General features: G+C 43.7%; 1 protein-coding gene and 2 long non-coding RNA genes across 3 annotated transcripts; 2 read left to right on the forward strand and 1 right to left on the reverse strand.

The window, feature by feature from the left end:
* Positions 1-11,442: 11,442 nt before the first annotated feature.
* LOC146681420 (uncharacterized) lies at positions 11,443-11,873 on the forward strand. Its single transcript, XR_014918177.1, has 2 exons — positions 11,443-11,660; positions 11,740-11,873. It is a non-coding gene; the product is annotated as an uncharacterized LOC146681420 (long non-coding RNA).
* Positions 11,874-22,431: 10,558 nt separating this feature from the next.
* Positions 22,432-24,278, forward strand: LOC146681421 (uncharacterized). Its single transcript, XM_085448771.1, has 3 exons — positions 22,432-22,609; positions 23,176-23,265; positions 24,019-24,278. Exons 1-3 carry the CDS (start codon positions 22,483-22,485, stop codon positions 24,276-24,278), a joined length of 477 nt encoding a protein of 158 aa, XP_085304897.1. The 5' UTR covers positions 22,432-22,482.
* A 572-nt stretch (positions 24,279-24,850) lies between these two features.
* On the reverse strand, positions 24,851-26,133 carry LOC146681422 (uncharacterized). The gene is made up of 2 exons (XR_014918077.1): positions 25,847-26,133; positions 24,851-25,288 (listed from the first exon to the last, which is right to left on the reverse strand). It is a non-coding gene; the product is annotated as an uncharacterized LOC146681422 (long non-coding RNA).
* Between the last annotated feature and the right edge of the window lie 239 nt (positions 26,134-26,372).

Genomic DNA, 26,372 nt, shown 5'->3' on the forward strand with positions numbered 1-26,372 from the left:
CCTCAGGTTAAAAGCATTTGTAGCTCCTGTACAGTGGTTTAAATTTTAAAATGAATTTAAAAATATTTTGATATTTTGACATACTTTAGAAAAAGTTTTCATGCTAAAAGAATGATATTTACTGCTGTCAAAAAATATCAACAGATAAAATGTCACCTGAACAGCATGCAAGGGTTAAAACTTTATATTTTCTAAGAAAAACAATGTATGACTGTAAGAATACAAGAATACAACTGCATAGAATAGATTTTGTGTTGTCCTGATTTACTGTCAAGTCTGTCTTCACAATTTTGCCAATGAAGCAGAAAACATGTAATATAAAATCTACATTTATTTCACTTATATTTGGTCAAACCTTTTCCATGATTTCTTTAGAGGACGCTGTCAAACTTGGATGCACATGTATGATGTCCATATTTAAGAGTATTATTACAGAACACTGTCTGTATTATTTTGTTTGTTTTTTGGTCAGCACTCTTGTCTTGTCTTGTTAGCAGCATCAGCATCCTGACTGGGGTAGGCGAACAATCAAATTATATGTCAGAGAATTAAAGAAGAAGGTTAATAACCAAAATCATGATTTCTTCGACTGGGATTTTAAGTTTTCTCAAACTGGCTGATGTAAAGAAAGCCTAGCACTAATTAACATTGGCATTTTACCACATAGTTCTGAAACTGTGTATGGGATAGTGGGAACTGTTAACTGTGTGATTGGCGAGGTGGTACACAAAACATGCAGAAAATGGAGTGAGGGATGGGAGTAAAATAAAGAGTGACGTGGAAGCGTAAGAAACAAGCAAATGAAATAAACAGTCTGTACAATGTACATGTTCTCACTTTCATTAGAATTTTGTTTATCAAAAGGTCTGACATAGGTGAGCTGGTAAATGCAAATAACAGCATTCTCATCACTTATTTCTTCAATACAATACAGGGAGTGCAGAATTATTAGGCAAGTTGTATTTCTGAGGAATAATTTTATTATTGAACAACAACCATGTTCTCAATGAACCCAAAAAACTCATTAATATCAAAGCTGAATGTTTTTGGAAGTATTTTTAGTTTGTTTTTAGTTTTAGCTATTTTAGGGGGATATCTGTGTGTGCAGGTGACTATTACTGTGCATAATTATTAGGTAACTTAACAAAAAACAAATATATACCCATTTCAATTATTTATTTTTACCAGTGAAACCAATATAACATCTCCACATTCACAAATATACATTTCTGACATTCAAAAACAAAACAAAAACAAATCAGCGACCAATATAGCCACCTTTCTTTGCAAAGACACTCAAAAGCCTGCCATCCATGGATTCTGTCAGTGTTTTGATCTGTTCACCATCAACATTGCGTGCAGCAGCAACCACAGCCTCCCAGACACTGTTCAAAGAGGTGTACTGTTTTCCCTCCTTGTAAATCTCACATTTGATGATGGACCACAGGTTCTCAATGGGGTTCAGATCAGGTGAACAAGGAGGCCATGTCATTAGTTTTTCTTCTTTTATACCCTTTCTTGCCAGCCACGCTGTGGAGTACTTGGACGCGTGTGATGGAGCATTGTCCTGCATGAAAAGCATGTTTTTCTTGAAGGATGCAGACTTCTTCCTGTACCACTGCTTGAAGAAGGTGTCTTCCAGAAACTGGCAGTAGGACTGGGAGTTGAGCTTGACTCCATCCTCAACCCAAAAAGATGATACCAGCCCAAACCAGTACTCCACCTCCACCTTGCTGGCGTCTGAGTCGGACTGGAGCTCTCTGCCCTTTACCAATCCAGCCACGGGCCCATCCATCTGGCCCATCAAGACTCACTCTCATTTCATCAGTCCATAAAACCTTAGAAAAATCAGTCTTGAGATATTTCTTGGCCCAGTCTTGACGTTTCAGCTTGTGTGTCTTGTTCAGTGGTGGTTGTCTTTCAGCCTTTCTTACCTTGGCCATGTCTCTGAGTATTGCACACCTTATGCTTTTGGGCACTCCAGTGATGTTGCAGCTCTGAAATATGGCCAAACTGGTGGCAAGTGGCATCTTGGCAGCTGCATGCTTGACTTTTCTCAGTTCATGGGCAGTTATTTTGCGCCTTGGTTTTTCCACACGCTTCTTGCGACGCTGTTGACTATTTTGAATGAAACGCTTGATTGTTCGATGATCACGCTTCAGAAGCTTTGCAATTTTGAGACTGCTGCATCCCTCTGCAAGATATCTCACTATTTTTGACTTTTCTGAGCCTGTCAAGTCCTTCTTTTGACCCATTTTGCCAAAGGAAAGGACGTTGCCTAATAATTATGCACATCTGATATAGGGTGTTGATGTCATTAGACCACACCCCTTCTCATTACAGAGTTGCACATCACCTAATATGCTTAATTGGTAGTAGGCTTTCGAGCCTATACAGCTTGGAGTAAGACAACATGCATGAAGAGGATGATGTGGACAAAATACTCATTTGCCTAATAATTCTGCACTCCCTGTATGCATGTCCTTCATTCATCACTTTGTGGAACTTCAACGCAATTCTTCTCTCCCTCATATTCCATCTTCACAAGCATATCCTGTGTGGAGATTGAATAAAAATTAGTTGACACTAATTAATGGCACAAATAATCCAGTAATCAATTGCAGCACAGTAAAAAAAAAAAAAGGAATCCTCTTTGAGCCATTACTTGTGTAAAGTATTTTCCCAAAAGACAAGGACACAGACAACAGGTAATACTGAACTAAATGTAAAACCTCAACCTTTTTCATTTTTACCTAAACCACGTGCACAAAACTCTGGAGGGATCTAAATGCTAACGTAGGACCCAGTCAGGACGTCTGCTACTGCTGTTTGCTCGTTTTTATGGGAGATCATTTTCAGGCTTCAAGTAGCACCATTATACCAACATTTCACATTCTAGACATTGTTTGACTGAAAATTCACATGCAAGCTTTTTTTCAAGGCTGTGGTATTTGCCCGCAAACAATACCTTTCAGCTAGCTAAAACAGAATATTATGCTATCACCGAGCAACATGGCTAATGCCTTTCACACAGCTTTGTCTCAACTCCAAAGAGCCACAGAAGTAAAAGCTAATAATAATAATAATTGAAACAATCTTTGAAAAAATGACTTACCAAGCATGGCAAACAACTCAAATATGTAGAGCAAAATGTTCTGAAACGGCTTCACTTCAGCTTCGATTGGAGCCTGTGGTGCTGGGGGCGGAGTCTGTGAATTTACTCTATTAATGTCATAGCCCCTGTAGGAGTTCAGAGTTAAGAGGTCAAGAGTTATTGTTTCCATTGTAACACCTCCAGATTTGACAGAGAAACACTCATTTTTAACACTCGATTTTAACTACTATCATTTTACACCTCAGAGTTACAATAAAAGAATGTGACTCTTCTTAGAGTAAAATTAACTCTACTTTTGCAAGAAGACTACTAACACCAAAACATTTAACACTTTTGAATTTGCTGTGTACAGAGGGATATGAAGAACACCATATGAAACATTAAAATCACAAGTGGGAAAGAAATCCACAACAAAAGACAAGCATAAAGGTCATGAAGTCATTTTTCTCTTCTGAGATCCTGAGTATTTTCTTCAGCTGTGAAATAACTAAGAACACTTTCTCTTTCGATTCCTGTCTTCCTCCCTTGTTGAAGGGTTGGAATGCCAATAAGCAATTCTCTGTTGTTTCATAACCTGACTGCAGCTTATGTACAAATGTTGTGCAGAAAATCAGACGAAATAAGTACTGCAGAAACTTCAGTGTGTTCTGAATCTGTTGCCAGACTTTCAAAATATCTGCTGAAAGACTTTGCTAGATGGGTCTAAAGCTCACCAAGAATGACAATGTCCTGAAATTAACCAATTAACCATCAGCTGATTTTCTTTATTCAGCTCCTGTTCCTTCAATTCTTCTGCTGATCTGATTCTACAATGGAGAGCTCCCAGTTGCCATAGAAACCTTCTGTCTTCCATAATCATGTGGTTGTGTTCATGTTACTTTCCTCATACAAGCTGTATTTGCAGTGGAAACAGTTTCTCAGGGTGCTTTGTATGCTTATAGCAATACTGTGACAAAATGTTTTACTGTCAGCATTAAAGTCAGATCAAAGTCTCTGTGCTATCCTGTAGACTGACCTTTTCAAGTTTTCTGTCTTAAGAAAGTCTGTCTTCCTCTCTATCAAATATATGTATTAGGGTATGTATCTTCATGAAGAACCTAGATATCATATTCATCTTTACTGCTTTCCTGTGTGTAGAGAAGTGTGTGGTTCCAAACCAACAATAAAATGAATGAAGCCCGCAATCCAGCTGGAACTGTTATGAAGTGAAAATAATAATAATAGTTGGAGAGATCCTTGTCTTGGCTTTGATCCCAGACTGAAAGAATCAGCATTTCTTTTTTCTGACAGATTCTCTCTTCAGAAAAAAAATAAGAAAAAACAGCAGGCTTAGCAATCTGTCTTCTCTTTTTAAATCCCATTCTGTCTTTTTCAAAAGCTACCAAGTGTTTGTCTATGACAATTTGTGAGACAAGTATATGAATATCTACATATGAAAAAATTATTATAATTATATATGTTTATGTTGAGTATACCTTATAATGTTAAAGGACTTGGTTTTTTTGGTTTGGTAGGTAATTGCAAATGTAGAGCTCATGGGACTGTCAACTCTCAATCTGCTGTCAAAAACAACTTCTGCCACAAGAAAACTTGCCTTGACAGCAGCCTCTCCTTGTGATTTTGCTTTTGTGAACAGAGCCTGCTGGGACTTAAGACCTCATTTTAATTCTTCCACCTTCTGTAGCCTTTGTTCCGTGTCCATATTCTTGTCTTTGTGTTTCTTAGAGGTTTCATAGTGCCTATTCTTTCATTACAGCCACACTTTCTCCACACAGAAGACAAACAGGTTTGCCTTTTACCTCCGTGAACATGTACTCTGCCTCCCACCTGGCTTGAAATTCCCTGTGCTCACCGTCCACCTTCCGTTTAGCCATTATTGGGGAGGGGAGTTGCTGAAAGTTGACATCTGCTCTGAATGCTGATGAATAATGAATGAATAATGAAGCCGATCCCCGCTTCCAGCGCTGCAGTGAGTTCGCGGGCTTCTGTTGCATTGTGGGGAATGGAGTATTGGTGCGTGCAAAACCCCAGCAGGCAGTTGTGACCTGCGGGCCGATTCTAATACTAATCAAATATCATCCCGGGGGCCACAATTTGGGTTAGGGCCTTGACTTTGACACATGTGTTGTACGTGTTTCGTCTCTAGGGGCCCCCATAAATACAGTGGGGCAAAAAAGTATTTAGTCAGCCACCGATTGTGCAAGTTCCCCCACTTAAAATGATGACAGAGGTCAGTAATTTGCACCAGAGGTACACTTCAACTGTGAGAGACAGAATGTGAAAAAAAAATCCATGAATTCACATGATAGGATTTGTAAAGAATTTATTCGTAAATCAGGGTGGAAAATAAGTATTTGGTCACCTCAAACAAGGAAAATCTCTGGCTCTCACAGACCTGTAACGTCTTCTGTAAGAAGCTTTTCTGTCCCCCACTCGTTACCTGTATGAATGGCACCTGTTTGAACTCATCATCTGTATAAAAGACACCTGTCCACAGCCTCAAACAGTCAGACTCCAAACTCCGCCATGGCCAAGACCAAAGAGCTTTCGAAGGACACCAGGAAAAGTATTGTAGACCTGCACCAGACTGGGAAGAGTGAATCTACAATAGGCAAGCAGCTTGGTGTGAAAAAATCAACTGTGGGAGCAATCATCAGAAAATGGAAGACATACAAGACCACTGATAATCTCCCTCGATCTGGGGCTCCACGCAAGATCTCATCCCGTGGGGTCAAAATGATCATGAGAACGGTGAGCAAAGATCCCAGAACCACACGGGGGGACCTGGTGAATGACCTGCAGAGAGCTGGGACCAAAGTAACAAAGGTCACCATCAGTAACACACTACAACGGCAGGGAATCAAATCCCGCAGTGCCAGACGTGTTCCGCTGCATGCCAGTGCATGTCCAGGCCCGTCTGAAGTTTGCCAGAGAGCACATGGATGATACAGCAGAGGATTGGGAGAATGTCATGTGGTCAGATGAAACCAAAGTAGAACTTTTTGGTATAAACTCAACTCGTCGTGTTTGGAGGAAGAAGAATACTGAGTTGCATCCCAAGAACACCATACCTACTGTGAAGCATGGGGGTGGAAACATCATGCTATGGGGCTGTTTTTCTGCCAAGGGGACAGGACGACTGATCCGTGTTAAGGACAGAATGAATGGGGCCATGTATCGTGAGATTTTGAGCCAAAACCTCCTTCCATCAGTGAGAACTTTGAAGATGAAACGAGGCTGGGTCTTCCAACATGACAATGATCCAAAACACACCACCCGGGCAACAAAGGAGTGGCTCCGTAAGAAGCATTTGAAAGTCCTGGAGTGGCCTAGCCAGTCTCCAGACCTCAACCCCATAGAAAATCTGTGGCGGGAGTTGAAAGTCCGTGTTCCTCGGCGACAGCCCCAAAACATCACTGCTCTCGAGAGGATCTGCATGGAGGAATGGGCCAAAATACCAGCTACTGTGTGTGCAAACCTGGTAAAGACCTATAGTAAACGTTTGACCTCTGTTATTGCCAACAAAGGTTATGTTACAAAGTATTGAGTTGTATTTTTGTTATTGACCAAATACTTATTTTCCACCCTGATTTACGAATAAATTCTTTACAAATCCTACCATGTGGATTCATGGATTTTTTTTTCACATTCTGTCTCTCACAGTTGAAGTGTACCTCTGGTGCAAACTACTGACCTCTGTCATCATTTTAGGTGGGGGAACTTGCACAATCGGTGGCTGACTAAATACTTTATTGCCCCACTGTATTTATATATAAACATACATAATGAAAACGAAGTTTTTTTTTACATTCCTTTTGTGCATAATTTTATATTGTTGTTGATAATTAATTAATTAAAGCAACAAAACAACCTGAAGAGCCGGTTGGGAGCCGAAAGAGCCGGCTCTTTTTAGTGAGCCGAGCCGAAAGAGCCAGTTCTCTAAAAAGAGCCGGATATCCCATCACGAGTAAAGACCAGCTACTAAAACTGAAAATGCTTCACCCCCTCTTGGAAAATTAAAAGAAAAAGGTTAGTCATATTATTTCTCTAAAAACCCTCAGCAATTCTCCTCTCAGGTACACTTCCTCCGGACCTCCAAACATGTGTTCAGGAATAAAATCAGTTTAATCATCATGTTAAATCTTTTGAACTCCTGGCTCCATTCAGAGCTGCCTAGAAACAAAACCTATGTGTTAACATTAACTTCATTTTTTAAAACTCAATTTTCCCACTTATAATGCAATCTGCGTTATAACAAAACTTAAGACAGAACCGTTATCAGTCATGTTCTTCATACAAAATTTCAATATTTTTGATTTCATGTTGCTCCTCTTAATGTAATGGTACATTTTAATTTTACTTTATCAAACTCAACCAAAATATCTATGCTTTCCTTACTTTGCTCCTGTCTCCCTCCAGTACCATCTAGTCTCACATATCCTTATCACTCATGCTCTTTTAATAATTTAGTATTTTAAAGGGAAAAACCTTGGTCACTTGGAAAAGTGTTTGCTATTCTATAACTGTATTTTTATATGAAAAGTCTAGCAATCCCCTATGTGACTCATAAATATTACTTTGGTTGTAACTATTTTCTCTATGGAATTTAATTGACTTCTACAGTGGCCTGCTTTTGTTAATAGTAACATGAGTAACGTCCAACATTTTCTCCCCTTTAGCATTTGGCATTTTGCCCACTATATAATGTACTACCGTAATCTAAACCAAGTCAATAAAACAGAATTTTCTTAAACCAGACATCAGCGACCCAAAAAAGTCTGCAGCTCCACACTCATATGAACCTCCAGTCTCCCTCTCCGTTCTCCTCCTGCCTCTGCCAAAAGCAAAGCAAAGCAAAGCATCCCCCTCTCATTCCGGCATTGCCCATATGGAAAAGATATATATAAATCTTATAAAGTTTGTATCCGTCTTGTGTGAAACTTGTATGATTATAAGAGTGAAAACAGATATAAGATCCCTTGAAAATTATATAATGAAACTTGTATGTTTTGGATACTTACTAAAACAATGTATGAAAGTAATGAGAAAGTGGCCACTTTCATGAGTAAATCATGTAAGCCTTATATGATTTACTCATGAAAGTGGCCACTTTCATGAGTAATCACATATAAGTTTTTACTATTTCTTTTCCATATGGGTGTGAATTGTTTGTCAACATTTATTCATCCTAACCTTGGTCCAGTCGTTGTCTCCGTGTCAAGTCAGTCAAACCTTTACTTTCAATCCAGTCACACACATTCACTCACACGCATTCACTCAAAAGAAAAATCAATTGTTTGTCATTTTTGGTCTGGATTGACACGCGGCAATCCTTTCAGACAGGAACTCCCAGGTTCCCACAGATGGCTTTTCCTCAGCCCGTTGTAATCTGGAAAAGCCCACCTTATATTTGCTCTCCCAAAAATTTTACAGCGCTGTTAATTCAATCTTGCAGGCCTGCTTAGAACAAAAATGAGAAAAAGAGAGCTGATTAGTAGCTCATCAAAACACAAAACATAATCACCTGACAGGTTTTCTCTAAGTGCACTGTTACAATTTTAAAGGGCCCAGTTATAAACATGTCCATGATTAGTAAAACTCCCTCTATTGAAACGGACAGAATCAACCCATCACTAAAACAGCAACCCCAAAAATCTTAATCACAGAAAAGTTTTGTTTATTAATCTATCAATATGTTGTGAGGATTAGAACTTCAGGGCCACAAAAGTTTTGAGACACATGAAAATATCATGAAAGCCAGCTACGAAGTGGCTATGTTAATAGCTAAACATGGCAAACCTTTCACTGAAGGTACGTTTGTCAAAGACTGTGTCATGAAAATGGTGGAGAACATTTGCCCCGAGAAGAAGCAAGAATTTCTGAATGCTTGCTTGGCACGCAACACTGTGGCATGAAGAGTTGAGGATATATCGTCAGACATTCACAGACAGCTGCGGGACAGAGGAGTGGATTTTTATTATTTCTCATTAGCCTGCTGATTTATTTACGAGGAGTCGACGACAAGATGAACATGACAGAGGAGCTGCTGATCTCAAAAGCCTTAAGGGTCAAACCAGAGGAATGGATTTATTCATTTCTGTTTGTGAAGCTGTTGATGATATGAAGCTACCATGGAGTAAAGTTTCTGGGATCATTACTGATGGTGCACCTGCCATGGCTGGTGAGCGAAGCGGATTGTCCACACTGATCTGCAATAAAGCAGCTAACGCTGTTAAACTTCACTGTATCATTCAGGCTCTTTGTGCCAAACATCTCAAATTTGATGATGTTATGAAACCAGTACCAAAGACAATCAACTGTATTCGCTCTAAAGCTCCGTACCACCGACAATTTCAGCAGTTTCTGCACGACATCCAGGCTGAATATGGTGATGTAATTTATTACAATGATGTGAGGTGGCTAAGTCGGGGGTCTGCACTACAGCGATTTTTCTCTCTCAGAGAGGAAATCAGACAATTTTTAGATGAGAAGGGACAACCAATGGAAGAACTGTCTGATCCTGTATGGCTGGCAAATTTGGCTTTTTTGGTTGACATTACGAAGCATCTGAATGCGCTGAATGTTGATCGTGCTTTTGCTGTAGTTGCTCCAAAGTTGTGGAATGATCTACCCTTGCATGTTAGGCAGGCCTCTTCTCTCTCTGAATTTAAAAGTCTTCTTAAAACATATTTATTCGCTGAAGCCTTTGGCATTGATTAGAGGGGTTGACTTAATTTGTTTTGACATGTTTTAATTTATTTTAGTTTTTTAGTTATTTATTTTATCTTATCTCATTTTAATTTTTTTTACTTATGCTTTTAGCATGTACAGCACTTTGTGAACTCTGGTTTTATGTTAAAGTGCTTTATAAATAAAGGTGGTATGGTATGGTATGGTATGGTATGGTATGGTATGGTATGGTCAAGGAAAAGACGCAGTGGTGAGCCAACTATACGCTCACATCAAGGCCTTTGGAACCAAACTGCAACTTTTCCAAAGACACTTGTCCCTAACAGAGCCCTGTACAGCACACTTCCCAGCTTGAAAGAGGTTATTGACAGTTTCCCAGTGGACATTAATGTCCAAATGAAGAGGTACACAACAGCTATCTCGTCTCCTTCTGGAGAATTTAATAAACGCTTTCAGGACTTTGCAGCTATTGAAAAAGACATGCTGCTTTTCTCATCTCCCTTCTCCGTGGACCCTGATGATGCTCCTCCAGCTTCAGCTGGAGCTCATTGAGCTGCAGTGTGACGATGAGTGCCGCGGAAAACACCGGCAGTGTTCTCTTGTTGACTTTTATCGGCAGCTAGACAAAGACAGGTTTCCTGAAGTGCGATCTCTTGCTAAGAAAATGCTGAGCTTATTTGGTTCCACATATTTGTGTGAGCAAACATTCTCTGTCATGAACTTAAACAAGAACCGATTGAGATCAAGGATGAGTGACTCCCACTTGCGTGATATTTTACGCATCTCAACCACTGCCCTCAAACCAGACCTAATTGCTTTACTAAAATCTAGATCTCAGTATCACCCCTCTCATTAGTCCAGGGATGCCCAAATTCTGTGTGAACTTCCAGTTGTGCAATCTTCCAGTAGATGTGAAGAACTTTGTCTTCATGAAAGTCAAAGGGCGAAATTCACTTAAAAAAAAACTTTATTGATAACAGAACACTTTTCATTACTTATAACTCCTGTATAAATGTCCATTAGGCAAAGATATTGCAAACTCATGGAAATTTAGGGTATTCTATACAGTTTGTTCAATGTTGTCTGACTCTCCAGCTATAAATGAAAGGCGGAATTGTGTCTTTAGAGTTGTAAATGCTTGTCTGAGTGTCTTTTATTTAGGTACATTTATATTTTAAAAATAAAGGTAATTGTGACTATTAAAATTGTTCTTCATTATATTTTCATGTAACTTTGTTATGAAAAAAAAAGTCAAAAGGAACCATTGGCCCCCAGGCATCTTCACTTTATAATATTTGTCCCTCTTTGCAAAAAGTTTGGACACCCCTGATCTAAACAAAAGGCACTTAGCCTAAAACTGACATAGCTACGTTTATCCTACCATAAAACAATAAGAGAAGGTATGCCCTTTCCCATGCTCCCAGGATGTAGGTGTGAATGCCAGAACACTCTGGAATGCACACCAAGCCTTTGCAGACTATTAAGGATCAAACCTCTACCAACATGACATTGATTATAACACTCTAAGCATATATGAGTAGATATTTCTAAGCATAAATGACAATCAACAATACAAAATCTAACAGGTACACCTAACTTTTCGACTAATTTAAAAGCCTTTAAGCCGAGGTTGTCATGGTCCCCGTGCCTGCTCGGCTGGCCCTGTGTGGCTACATGTTATGTTTTGTCTTTTCTCTCTCTCCTCTCTCTCTGCTCGCTGCCTGGGCGGAGCTCATTGTGAGCTCCCGGCCTCCACCACCTGTAGGCAATCACCTGTGGCTCCTCACCTTGTTTGCTCCCGCTACTTAAGGCAGTGACTGAGAGCACCTCGCCGCTGGACTATTGAATAACGCTCGTCAGTGCTACTTTAGCCTCAGCCAGTTTTGAGCTCTGTCCGTGAAAGTTCCGTGCTAACCCTTGTTCACTGTATGCAGATTTCTCGTGTTTGGTTTGGAGACTCTGGACGCTTTTCCCAACCCCACTCTGCACCCCTGGGAACCCTGGCCCCCTTCTCCTTCACCTGTATATAGTGCACCTGGAGTGTGTAAATAAACCTGTTTTTCTGAGATTTCAGTCTGCGCCGAGTCCTCCCTGCTCCTCCGTGATAGAATAGTCCAGCCAACCATGGACTCAGCGGACTCTGCTTCCTCGGCCCCGGCCCCGATTACCTTGGAGGAGCTACTACACCGGCACGAGCAGATGTTAGTCCGGCTCAGTGGAGAGGTGGCCGCCTTGGCTCTGGCCGTCGCCCAACGAACACCACTAGAGGCGAGCCCCCCCGAGGCGAGCCCCCGGAGCGCCCAGCCTCTGCCTCATCTCCTCAGGTAACATCAGGCTTTGCTGCAAGCGCTGCTGCACCACCTCTCTCCTCTGTGTCTTTGGATAAGCTGTTGCCCACACCTGAGGCATTCACGGGGGAGCTGGGGAAGTGCGTGGGGTTTTTGATGCAATGCGCTATGCATTTTCGCCAATTGCCACATGTCTTTTCTAGCGATGAGGTCAAGATCGCCTATTTCGTTCAGCTGTTACGTGACCGTGCTTTGACCTGGGCGCAGGCTCAACTTCAAGCAAACCCTGTAATTACGTATGCTGACTTCCTTTCCAAGTTTAAGGCTGTGTTTGATAAGGGCTCCAGCACAGAAGCCGCCGGTCACCGCTTACTCAACCTTAAACAAGGAAAGCGCAGCATGGCTGATTATTCTGTTGATTTTTGGACCCTGGCAGCGCAAACAAAGTGGGGGCAGGAGGCATTAAGGACCACGTTACTAAACAACATCAACGACGACCTAAAGGACGAATTAATGATGCGTGAACTCCCTCAATCTCTGGAGGCTGTTATGTCGCTGTGTATTCAGGTGGATGATCGGCTGCGTGCGCGCCGGAGCGTGCGGAGGCACGCACCGCGGGAGCCGCGGGCAACAAGAGACCCTTCCCCCGAGTCACGAGGAGCCCGTGAGTACAGCGGGGGCGAGGAAGGAGAGCAGCCGATGCAGATAGGACGCTCCCGCCTTTCACCCGCGGAACGTCAGCGTCGGTTCTCCGCTGGTGAGTGCCTGTATTGCGGCCGTAAGGGTCACTTTATCTCCACCTGCCCGGCTCTGGCAAAAGAGCGCGCCCACCAGTAATGGAGAGGGTACTGGTGGGCGACCTGTCTGGTAAACACTCCCATCCACGTTTAACATTGCCCGCAAAGCTCATGATACAGACAGCGATTCACCCTCTTTCTGCATTAATAGACTCTGGTGCTGAGCAGAGCTTCATTGATATCTCACTAGCCACAAAGCTGAACGTTGCTACCACAGCTTTGCCTAATCCGCTCCGTGTGTCTGCCTTATCAGGCCAACGTTTGCCAGACATCACTCATATTACTGAACCCTTGTCTCTCACACTCTCCGGTAACCATACTGAAAGGATTAGCTTCTTCGTGTTCAAGACACCGTTTGCACCACTTGTGTTAGGTTACCCCTGGTTGGTGCAACATAACCCCCAGATAGACTGGAAGAAAGAGCGTGTTACGGGGTGGAGTGTGGAATGCCACATGAACTGTCTTAAAACTGCCACCCCCCCGGTCACTCGGCTAACCACAGTTGAGCCCACAGAGGAGTGCGATTTGTCCGCTGTTCCCTTTGTCTATCACGACCTGGCAGCAGTATTCAGCAAGGACAAAGCAAAAATGCTCCCCCCCCCACAGGCCCTACGACTGTGCCATTGACCTCCTCCCGGGGGCGCCGCTTCCCTCTGGCCGCTTGTATAGTCTCACCCAACCTGAGAGAGAGACAATGGAGAAATACATCACCGACTCGCTGGCCGCGGGCATTATGCGGTCCTCTTCTTCTCCTGTGGGTGCGGGTTTTTTTTTTGTCAGCAAGAAAGACAAAACCCTCCGGCCGTGTATAGACTATCGTGGCCTCAACAGAATCACGATCAAAAACAAATACCCGCTGCCCCTTCTCTCCTCTGCCTTTGAACTACTTCAAGGGGCTACAGTGTTCACCAAACTTGATCTGAGAAACGCTTACCACCTAGTGAGGATTCGAAAGGGAGACGAGTGGAAGACGGCATTCAATACACATCTTGGTCATTTTGAGTATTTGGTAATGCCCTTCGGTCTGACGAACGCCCCTGCTGTTTTCCAAGCGCTAGTCAATGATGTCCTCAGGGATTTTATTAACCGCTGTGCTTTTGTCTACCTTGATGACATTCTTGTTTTTTCAAAGACTGTGAAGGAGCACGAAGTCCATGTGAGACAGATTCTCCAGCGCCTGTTGGAGAACAGACTCTTTGTGAAGGCGGAGAAATGTGACTTCCACGTAGACTCAGTGGCGTTCTTGGGGTACATCATCGCTCAAGGTAATCTGAAGCCTGACCCGGCAAAGGTCCAAACAGTCCTAGACTGGCCCAAGCCCCCAAATCGCCTGCAGCTCCAGCGTTTTTTGGGCTTTGCCAATTTCTACAGGCGCTTCATTAAAGATTATAGTAAGATCGCATTGCCTCTCACAAGACTTACTTCCCCGAAGGTGTCGTTTCAGTGGGACCCGCCAGCCCAGGAGGCGTTTGCCTGCCTAAAGGAAAGGTTTGCCACCGCTCCTATCCTTCAACAGCCTGACCTCAACCAACAGTTCGTGGTGGAGGTGGATGCGTCGGAGACGGGGGTTGGGGCAGTCCTGTCTCAGCGCTTTAAAGGTAAACTCCACCCGTGTGCCTTCTTCTCTCGCCGCCTCACACCAGCGGAGCGGAATTACGACATCGGGGACCGAGAGCTGCTGGCTGTGAAACTCTCACTAGAGGAATGGAGGCACTGGCTAGAGGGCGCTGAGCATCCCTTTATTGTATGGACAGACCACAAAAACCTGGAGTACATCCGGTCAGCGAAGCGTCTCAACTCCCGGCAGGCCAGGTGGGCTCTGTTTTTCTCACGGTTTGACTTTTCTCTCACCTACAGGCCCGGGTCACGAAACGTAAAACCTGACGCCCTTTCCCGGCTGTTCACCGTTACGGAGAAAGACCCTGACCCTGAGCCCATCCTCCCCTCCTCCTGCGTGTTCGGAGCAGTCACTTGGGCGATTGAATCCCAAATCCTCGAGGCGCAAGTCACCGAACCCGACCCAGGGACGGGCCCACCAGGGCGGCTTTATGTTCCCACGTCCGTTAGGTCACGTGTTCTCCAGTGGGGTCACACCGCCCGCTTTTCCTGCCACCCTGGACTTCATCGCACGATCTCCTTCTTGCAACGTTACTTCTGGTGGCCCTCCCTGATAAAAGACACTAGAGACTATGTGACCGCCTGTCCCACGTGCGCTCAAAACAAGCGTCCCAACCAACCGCCGTCCGGGTTGCTCCAGCCTCTCCCCACTCCTGGCCGGCCCTGGTCCCACATCGCCCTGGACTTCGTCACGGGGCTGCCGTCCTCTTCAGGTAACACAGTAATACTAACCATTGTGGACCGTTTTTCTAAGGCTGCACATTTTGTTGCCCTCACAAAGCTCCCGACCGCACTGGAGACTGCTCAACTGCTCACGGCACATGTGTTTAGGCTGCACGGCATCCCTGACGACATCGTGTCCGACAGAGGCCCTCAGTTCAGCTCGCGGGTTTGGAAAGAGTTCTGCACGACCCTGGGCGCAAAGGTTAGTCTTTCATCTGGTTTTCACCCTCAGACCAACGGACAGACGGAGCGTGCCAACCAGGAGCTGGAAGCTGCCCTTCGCTGTGTTGTCTCCCACAATCAAGGCACCTGGAGCGACCAGTTACCGTGGATTGAGTACGCTCATAACAGCCTCACGTCGTCCGCCACGGGAATGTCGCCGTTCGAGGCTTCTCTGGGGTACCAACCGCCGCTGTTTCCTGCTCTTGAAGGCGAGCATGCGGTCCCCTCTCTGCAACACCACCTCCGAAGGTGCCGTCGGGCCTGGCGTACTACCAGAGCGGCCCTGCTCCGAACTAAGGAGCGAAACAAGGCCCTCGCTGATCGCCGTCGGACCCCTGCCCCTGCATACGCCGCGGGTCAGAAGGTATGGCTGTCCACTCGCTTTGTGCCTATTCGCGCTGAGTCTAAGAAACTGGCGCCCACCTTCCTTGGGCCTTTTGAAATTGACTCTGTTGTCAACCCGGTGTCTGTTCGCCTGAAGCTGCCGCGCAATATGCGCATACACAACGTCTTCCACGTCTCTCAGGTCAAGCCCGTGCTCTCCAGCCCGCTGTGCCCCCCTCTTAGGGCCCCTCCGCCCGCCCAGCTTGTGGATGGTCAGGAGGTGTACGCCGTCACTCGTATTATGGACTCTCGGCGCCGGGGACGGGGTTTCCAGTACCTGGTGGATTGGGAGGGCTACGGGCCGGAGGAACGATCCTGGGTGCCCCGGTCGGCTGTCCTGGCCAAGGAGTTGATCCGGGACTTCCATCGTCGGTATCCGGGTAAGCCTGGTGGGTCGCCGGGAGGCTCCCGTTGAGGGGGGGGTACTGTCATGGTCCCCGTGCCTGCTCGGCTGGCCCTGTGTGGCTACATGTTATGTTTTGTCTTTTCTCTCTCTCCTCTCTCTCTGCTCGCTGCCTGGGCGGAGCTCATTGTGAGCTCCCGGCCTCCACCACCTGTAGGCAATCGCCTGTGGCTCCTCACCTTGTTTGCTCCCGCTACTTAAGGCAGTGACTGAGAGCACCTCGCCGCTGGACTATTGAATAATGCTCGTCAGTGCTACTTTAGCCTCAGCCAGTTTTGAGCTCTGTCCGTGAAAGTTCCGTGCTAACCCTTGTTCTCTGTATGCAGATTTCTCGTGTTTGGTTTGGAGACTGGACGCTTTTCCCGACCCCGCTCTGCACCCCTGGGAACCCTGGCCCCCTTCTCCTTCACCTGTATATAGTGCACCTGGAGTGTGTAAATAAACCTGTTTTTCTGAGATTTCAGTCTGCGCCGAGTCCTCCCTGCTCCTCCGTGACAGAGGTCTAACCTTGCTGGTCAATCAACCCGCTTCGGAAACGCCCTCACCGATAGCGGTCAAATTTCTAGGCCCTAATTAATTTATAAGTGGTCCCCGTGGGTTGACCGGAAACCCCACTCCTAGGCGCTTCGGAATCCCGTCTGCGCCTGAATCTTTTCTTAAGGTTTACCTGTCAATCACGTTCAAACAGGACCACCCGAGTCCAACTCTGTCAGTCAAATGGTGCAAGAAATTGACCACTGATTATGACTGTCGCGGGTATCACCCGAATTAAGCCTCTCGCCGGAGGAAATTGCTGCGCGTCCGCCGCAAGATGGAGTCATAACACTCAGAACATTTTGCACCCCTGAAAGTCCAACTTTCATCCTAAAATATTGAATACATTTAAAAGCACAACTGTGGGGATTCCACAGTTAAATTACCTGGTGCCCGAGTCCAACTCCGCTACTCAATACAGGTATAAATCCCTTAACCAAATATCCTAACCTAATATCTCTTTTCTTAGCTGACGTCACACTCAACAAACATAACACATCAACTTAAACACGTATCACATCAACTTAAAATGCACCCCAGCAAATTTTATCAATCAAATGTTTCCCAAAATCTTGCTTTTTATTTATCACAAATTACCCAAAATTATCATGGACATGTCACCTAAAATCTACTTAACAGATTTTATAATTTAGTTTAATTTCACCACCACTGAGCCAATTTAACGGTTACGATCATCAACTCGGCGGACAAATAATTTAGAATTCATCCAATATGCACAAATTTGCTTTGAACAGGCTTGTGCCTACCTTTAAATTTTTTAGACCGGTCTGTTGTCTGCCTCATATCAGATTGTACCCTAAGGTCCGAATTAGTCCTCTCAAAAGAATCCGGGTCACTGGCACCAAGTATTAAACTGCCTGCCATCTATGGCTACGTTCACACTGCAGGCAAAAGCTCATCACATCCGATTTTTTTGACCCTATGCGACCCATATCCAATCATGGTATGACAGTGTGAACGGCATGAATCCGATATTTTCAAATCCGATCTGGGTCACTTTTGTATGTGGTACTGAATCCGATACATATCCGATGTTTTAGAAAGCGACTGCTGTTTGAACGGTCAAGTCGCATTAAATCCGTTTTTTACGTCACTGCCACAAGACAGACCCCAATTATCAGCGCCAGAGAAGCGCCCGATAAGACATCGCGAACGCTTCCTGGCCATCCAGTGTAGATGTTAGTGAAACTGTTGGGAAGACAACGTGAACATTTTATTTGTACTGTATAATCTGCAGATTTTGACAGAAATCTGCAACTATTCTTTGAAGCACTGCTCCTCTCTAAAACAACAATAAGGATAATTATTAGATTATTTACATTATTATGTAAATAACAAAATAACTTAAAGCAAAAATTGGGAAACGTAAAGTCCGAAGTCTTTATATTAAGGGCCATCAGTCAAACAATATTGTTTGCTCTGGGTCTAAACAGAGCGCGTTGTGTGTGACGTCTTCTTTTGCGCATGCGGGCCGCTTTGAGCGTTCACACTAGAGCGCGTTTGTTGTCGCGTTTTATTTGTAGTGTGAACAAGCAGACAAAAAAATTGAATTTCATCAAAAAATCGGAATTGAGCATTAAGACCTGCAGTGTGAACGTAGCCTATAATCCAGTTTTGAGATCCCTTCCCAGACGCCTTAAAGCCCACTCACATCCTGGGCCATTTGACCTCAGGGAATCACGTGATAGCGTTGTGCTAGGTTTCACAATGGGTTCACCTGAAACCTTGGCTGATTGTGACCCACACCCATTTTCACACCTTGGCTCGTGTGATTAGGTAGAGAATCAATAGGGGGTCCGTGACCCTCTTGGGGACACATAGGGTTTAAAATCTGGGACTCTCCACCGATTGCTCTTAGAACTGAAGAAGTTTCTTGGATGAAAAGTCTTCAAGGAAATTTAAGTCCAGATGCTTCTCTTTCCAAGCTCCTTAGACCACGATGACCTGGATGACTGAGAACCTTCACAGACATACTGTAGTTGCATCGTTTTAAAACGTGTGCTTTAAAATGTGCTTCCGATGATTAGTGGTAATAAAAACTGACAGAGGCCGACAGTGATCACTGACCTTCTTTAGGGGCTTGTTCAGATTAAATAGAACAAGATACAAAGCATTAAAACATGTTAAAAACACAACAGCCTTAATAAACGCAGAGTAGTTTGGACCCGGAAGCAGGGTTAATACTTCATCCCTTAACAACCGGATCTCACTAAGTGCTAACGGTACATGCATTAAGGCCTCTAAACAATTTTTTGGGCTGTCAAAACGTGGTGATATGTTTGGCGTTTGAGAGAAAAACAGCAATATTTGGAAAAGTATTGTATAAAATAGAAACTAATAATGAGAAAAGTCTGGGCTTTGACTCTGCAGTGAGAAATGCCACTCCAAGCAATGCAGCAAAACACAAAAATGTCATGTGTGTTCATAAACAATCTCGAGAACCAGCATACACACACACAGGCAATCTTTATTTCCTACAATGTTGTTTGCCTGAGATAGTCATGAGCTTATTTTGTTTGTGAAACAGCAATCTCTCTTTGCTTGTCTGGCGATGTTATCTATCCAGATAAACACTTGAAATCTTCACTTCAGGTGGGTAAACCGAGAATTTGACCATGATGTGAAGACAGATGGAACTGATGATATGTTAGCAGTGATAATATTACACTCACTAGATATTTATGATAAATTCATTTTTGCACTTTGCACTTCCCTTTTTTCGCTGCTGTAATTACATCATGGTCCTTTCTGTTATATGCTGTACAGCAATAAATCATTAAACTCAGGGACAGACTGGCTACAAGAGTTTTCCAGGTAGGCCAAAGACTCATTTAGAAGGAGAAAGACAAAGCTGTGAGCAGCCCAAGCAGGTCAGCTACGGCGTGGTTCTGGTTATCCCTCTCTCATTTGTTTCCATTATCCTTCCCCAGCAGTGCCCTCAGCTTCAGTCACCTGTCTGGGCCCGACAGTTACACCAGTCCCCTTACCATATCTTAGGTTTTCGGTGATTGTTTTTATGTTCCTTAATAATCCAATTCAGTTTTATTTATATACACTCACACATACTGGGGATAATTTATCTGAATTAATTAATGTTTACACCATCTGCCATTGTCTACTAGAAAGATGAACAAATCTATCAGAAAGACGTCCAAGCTAGTGAAATAGTAATTTAAAATCATTAATTAAAATTAATGAGACAGAAGCTAAGCTCGTTGCAACATGGCAACTGCCTCAACGCTACCCGAAATTGAACGTCCCCCAACCTCATTCAGATCTGGCGTTTGGAACTATTTTGCTTTTCATGTGAAGTATGACCCTGATGGTAAGCGTGTCATGGACAAAAGTAAAACAGTATGTCAGATGTGCCACGCAATGCTCAATTACATTGGTGAGAACTAGTGTCCTTGGGCAAGACACTTCACCCGTTGCCTACTGGTGGTGGTCAGAGGGCCCGGTGGCGCCAGTGTCCGGCAGCCTCGCCTCTGTCAGTGCGCCCCAGGGTGGCTGTGGCTACAATGTAGCTTGCCATCACCAGTGTGTGAATGTGTGTGTGAATGGGTGGATGACTGGATATGTAAAGCGCTTTGGGGTCCTTACGGTGTGTTCACACCGAACGCGATAGAGGCAGGCAGATTGTCAGGCTTACATGTAAAGTCAATGGAAAGGCGCGCTGACCCGCGATTGCGGCTCCCGCGAAAATTCGGAAGCAGATTTGCGTCGCGAAAACGCCAAAACGCGCGTGAGTGTAGCACGTTTCAGGCATTTGACTCGCGAAAAAAACCACGCGCGTGAGTTTATGTGTTGCATTTTGTGCATACACGCGTTTCGCGTCCCCCGCTCGAGTTGGAAAAATCTGAACTCCAGCGTCAAATCGCGCCGCGACAACCAATCAGGAGCCTGGTGACGTGGCTGTTACCTAGTTCAAAGGGGCAGATCAGTGAGGAGATCGGGCAACCTGGTAAGTTCATTCCTTCTTTTTAATTTTCAGACTGACCCGATGAAGCGGCGCAAAAGCTAGCAAGCCCGCCTACTCTCCCGCGATTTTCCCACTGTTGTACAAATAAATGGTAAATGGCCTGTATTTACACTCAACAAAAATATAAACGCAACACTTTTGTTTTTGCTCCCATTCCCCATGGGATGGACGTAGAGACCTAAAATTCATTCCAGATACACAATATAACCATCCCTCCCAAACAGTGGTCACAAATCAGTCCAAATGTGTGGTAGTGGGCACATCTGCTATATTGAGATAATCCATCCCACCTCACAGGTGTGCCACATCAGGTTGCTGATCTGACATCATGAGTAGTGCACAGGTGTACCTCAGACTGCCCACAACAAAAGGCCACCCTGGAATTTGCAGTTTTTTACGCTATTGGGGGTCTGGGGACCCAGAACCGGTCAGTATCTGGTGTGACCACCATTTGCCTCATGCAGTGCAACACATCGTCGCATGGAGTCTATCAGATTGTCAATTGTGGCCAGTGGAATGTTGGTCCACTCCACTTCAATGGCTGTGCGAGGTTGTTGGATATTCGTGGGAACTGGTACACGCTGTCGTATACGCCGGTCAAGCACATCCCGAACATGCTCAATGGGTGACATGTCCGGTGAGTATGCTGGCCATGCAAGAACTGGGACATTCTCAGCTGCCATCTGCCCTGAACAATGTGAACCATGATTCATCCGTGAAGAGCACACCTCTCCAACGTGCCAGACGCCATCGAATGTGAGCATTTGCCCACACAAGTCTGTTACGGCGACGAGCTGGAGTCAGGTCAAGACCCCGATGAGGACGACGGGCATGCAGTTGAGCGTCCCTGAGATGGTTTCTGGCAGTTTGTGCAGAAATTGTTTGGTTGTGCAAACCAATTGTTCCAGCAGCTGTCTGGGTGGCTGGTCTCAGACGATCTTGGAGGTGAACCTGCTGGATGTGGAGGTCCTGGGCTGGTGTGGTTACACGAGGTCTGCGGTTGTGAGGCCGGTTGGATGTGCTGCCATATTCTCTGAAACGCCTGTGGAGACGGCTTATGGTTGAGAAATGAACATTCAATGCACGGGCGACAGATCTGGTTGACATTCCTGCTGTCAGCATGCCAATTGCACGCTCCCTCATTGCTTGTGGGATCTGTGGCATTTTGCTGTGAGACAAAACTGCAAATTCCAGGGTGGCCTTTTGTTGTGGGCAGTCTGAGGTACACCTGTGCACTACTCATGATGTCAGATCAGCATCCTGATGTGGCACACCTGTGAGGTGGGATGGATTATCTCAATATAGCAGATGTGCCCACTACCACACATTTGGACTGATTTGTGACCACTGTTTGGGAGGGATGGTTATATTGTGTATCTGGAATGAATATTAGGTCTCTACGTCCATCCCATGGGGAATGGGAGCAAAAACAAAAGTGTTGCGTTTATATTTTTGTTCAGTGTATATAGCGCTTTACTAGTCCCTAAGGACCCCAAAGCACTTTACATATCCAGTCATCCACCCATTCACACACACATTCACACACTAATACCTTTCCGCTAACCAGATAATGCGTTTATTCAGAGGACATCTGCAGGTGAAAGTGGAAGAGCCTCAGGGACACCTATAATAAGGAGAAGAGGGCAGAGAAGGAGAAGAGGAGTGGGTCGGCAGCAGGATCGGGGAGGAGATGGAAGTTCTTCGCGGTCATGGGGTTTCTGGACCCCTTCCTCACCCCGCGGGAGACTAGCGGAAATATGGTGCGGACCATGGAGAACTTCTCCCCCGAGGACCAGGGACAGCCCGAAGAGGCAGCAGGGGAGTGTCAGTCAGAAGGTATGTTTACAATGAATTAATGTAGGCAGTTAATTAATGCGTGTTGTCATACAGGAATATATTTTGTTTATTAATAAACAGTATACAGTAGTCCCACTGTTCATCCGTCACTGCCTCGCCTTTTCGCTGATTTTTTTTTTATTGCACCGTACAGCTTTCAACAATGCGCATTGTATTCTGCAGCCGAAATGACAAATCTCCTCCATGTCATGTCTCCTGCGCTTGCCAAACTTATCATGTTTGGTTTTGATAACCATCACTTCAAATAGAAAAAAACAGCACAAAAACACTCATAACTATGACCCTCATTCGGAAATAGGCACCTGCACCGGGAGCGAAAAAGGCGCACAAAAGTGGCGCCGCAGACGGAGAAAAAGCGCGGCATACTTTTACGTTTTAAAATTGACTTGGTTTGCACTTTGAGAATCAACTTGTGAGAACTGTGACTACTGTTCATGTGCTGCAATAAACGAGAGACCACTGTATATAATAATAAGTATATAATAATATAATATTCTCTATGACTATTGTCTTCGACCTGTTAACATTTAATATTGTCTTGATAGAGTCAAGTAATCATGCAGCAGAGTCCTCCCCTGTTGCTTCTCCTGACTCCCCAGTCCCTGGTCCCTCCACTCCTGCTGCTGCACCCACAGGTATGAACATCAAGCACTGATAGCTTTTCACTTGCTTGAATCCCCTTGTGATCACCTTTACTAAATATCTACAACCAATCTGTTCATATCCTGGTTTTCAAATTCAAAATTCAAATTCAAATTTTATTTGTCACGTACACAGTCATACACAGTTCGATATGTAGTGAAATGCTTGGACAACTGCTCGTGACCTAAAGAAAACAAAAAAGGAAAAGGCTATGAATAAGATAGGAAATAAATATGAAAAATTAAAAAGGGTAAATTTAACTAGGAAGGAATAAAATATAAATTAAGGTTAAAAATGAAATAACTGTACAACACAAATTAGAATGAAGGGTAAATTTAACTGGGAAGAATAAGATAAAGATAAATATATAAATTAAAGTTGAAAATAAAATAACTGTACAACAAAATACACAATACACAATATAGAACTATATAAGAATGTATGAAGAAATCTAAATATAAATAAATATATACACAGTAACAGCAGCTGTACAAGTATTAACCAGAAATGAAGAATATAGTGACCAGTGTTGTGCAAAACCAAAGTCCAGAAAGTCCAGTGTGTGTGTAAGAACCATATGTGTGGGTCAGTACTGTGTGGTGGTGTGATTGAGAGACCGTATCGCCTGCGGGAAGAAGCTCCTCCTCAGTCTCTCTGTGTTGGTCTGTGTTTTCTTCAATTTTGAAAATGAAAATCTAGTAGCAGCCTTCTCATTTCTTTGTGGTGTTTTGTGCTGTGTTTTACAGGCCCACAGAGGAGGACAGCTCGAAGGCGGGCGAGGGAAGGGTCCCAGGACGGTCCATCGGCGGTGGAGCTGGCTATCCTGGAGTGCCTAAAGAGGCCACGCCCGTCTGCAACAGAATATTTTCTCCTCAGCCTTGTTCCTGCTCTGGAGAGCATGCCGCCTCAGACACGAGAATTCGTGAAATTCCAAATTTCTAAATCAGTTTTTGAAAATAGCACAGCTGTGCTAAATTTGGAAACATTGGACCCTAATGATCAGTAGTTTTCTGATGAGGCAGCAGGTCTCCAGGGAAGAAACAATGTTCTTATGTTTCTCCTCCTTCTCCCTGAGGCTCTTCCACTCCAAGCTGGGTCCTTTTTATTCCTGTCTGTCTGTAAATAGTTAGATTTCATATATTTATGTTATGTCCTTTTGTTACTGAATTTATATATTTTATCAAATAAACATTTATAATGACAAATGTCTTTGTTCTACTACACAGCAAATATTGGCACCCGACTTGACAAAAGTAGAATTTATTTCATATTACACTAATAACAAAACATAATACAGTGGGATGCATAAGTTTGTGCAACATTGTGAAAAGTAATTATTTTCCTGTACAAATTGTTGGTTGTCTCAATAAAAATTGTCAGTTAAATACATCATATAGGAGACACATAGTGATATTTGAGAAGTGAAATGCAGTTCACTGGATTTACAGAAAGTGTGTGTAACCCAACTTATGAATTATTATTAAGAATGACCGAACTCCCACTAGCCAGTATCAGAAGATCTAGGATCGGCAGGAGCCCAAGGTATAAACACCAATAAGAAGAGACCACACCACAATATACTGTTCACAAATTTGTTATATTTGACACACAGCAGCTGCAACAATGTAATGAAAAAACAATAAAATAAAATACAAAATATTTCCCCCAAAATAACAAACTAAATAAAAGTGCGCGCATACAGCTTTCTCTGAGTCAATTATATGAGTGGATAATGTCTGATAACTGATGGATCGTTGGGGCCCGTTCAGTTTGTTTAATGTTTGTCCTACCACACTCCGATGAAGGAAGAAAGTTCGTAGTCCTGCAGGTATCTGAAGCTTCAATGGGAACGAAACTTTGGCTTCAATAAAACCTTGGCAAATCCTTTTCAATTTCGGGTTGGCTCGCCATCCAGTTAACTGGAACTGTGGAATCACTGCTCCTCGATGGGGCTTGCTTCAGACTGGGTCCGTCTGTCGAATCATCCTTTTACCAGATAACAAAAAAAAACCTGACCTATAAACAGGTCACAGGTCCATATAGTCACATTCACTGTTGTGAAACAGCCACACTTACTTAAAACATTCAAAAATGAACAATAAGTATTAGTGTAACTCTATATCTTAATTCAGCTAGCTCTGTTGTACAACAAAATTATATCACTGCAGCATCATATCCTCTTAGATGAGCTATAATTTTATCAACCTGACGGCTGACAATGTTCTCAAAAAAAACACAGCTTCTATAGTTAACACTGTAGCTGCAGTCAGCAACTCACAGTAGCTCACCAGACTTGTGCATTATAACCAACTCAAAGAACACAACTGAAAATCTGAGAATCGGCGTACAATTGGATTAACTTGTTAAACATAAAACTGATTAGCACCATTTCTTTTGTTTTTTTTCTTAAACGTAATATGATTGCAGTCACTAGCCATTTCACACACAGAACACAGTCAAATTCTGCTAGCGTGAGCGCTAGCAGTTAGCTTAGCGGCTAGCGGACTCGCCGTCCCGTTAAGTCTGCCCTTTTCATCCTTAACAAATTAGGTTTTCCCCACTTTTCGTACTCACCGTTGACAGGGTGAAACTCTGAACAACCAAAAACAACTGCAGCAGACTTGCTTTTAACTCCTAGCGATTCGACTTCGGGAACATTAGTTTCTCTGGCACATGGCATTATATGAACAGGAACGAAATGGCAACACAGGAAATCATGTGATCAAGGTCAACAGCAAGGGTCACTGGGAGCTCATTGCTGATTGGCCAAGTTAAATGACAACAGATAATCTTATTGGTCCACATCTTCCTTTAAACATAAAAGAAAAAAGAAATGACTAAATTCTTTACATTATACATGAAAAAAAAAACTACTTTCCACTGCTCTTTTTTTCTAGCTGGGCTACATGTGCAATAACTGTTTAAACTAAAGCAAGCAGGTGCATAAATTGGCAACACAAAAAAAGAGAAATAACATAAATATGTAGTGTATATCAATGTGTGTGTCTCCTATATGATATATGTAAGTGACATTTTTTACTGTAACAGCGATTCATACAGGAAAATAATGACTATTAATAAGGTTGCCCAAACTTTTGCA

Source organism: Copadichromis virginalis, linkage group LG23, assembly GCF_057382275.1.
Source record: "Copadichromis virginalis isolate Kocher_CV1m ecotype Utaka linkage group LG23, C_Virginalis_male_GT1.1, whole genome shotgun sequence".
NCBI classification, from domain to species: Eukaryota; Metazoa; Chordata; class Actinopteri; order Cichliformes; family Cichlidae; genus Copadichromis; species Copadichromis virginalis.

What these genes read in the sequence shown, in the direction of transcription:
- LOC146681421 (XM_085448771.1), top strand. Translation starts at nt 22,483, where the DNA reads ATGGGGTTTCTGGACCCCTTCCTCACCCCGCGGGAGACTAGCGGAAAT. An exon ending in AGGGGAGTGTCAGTCAGAAG is followed by an intron (nt 22,610 to 23,175) that starts GTATGTTTACAA and finishes TTGTCTTGATAG; the next exon opens with AGTCAAGTAATCATGCAGCA. An exon ending in TCCTGCTGCTGCACCCACAG is followed by an intron (nt 23,266 to 24,018) that starts GTATGAACATCA and finishes TGTGTTTTACAG; the next exon opens with GCCCACAGAGGAGGACAGCT.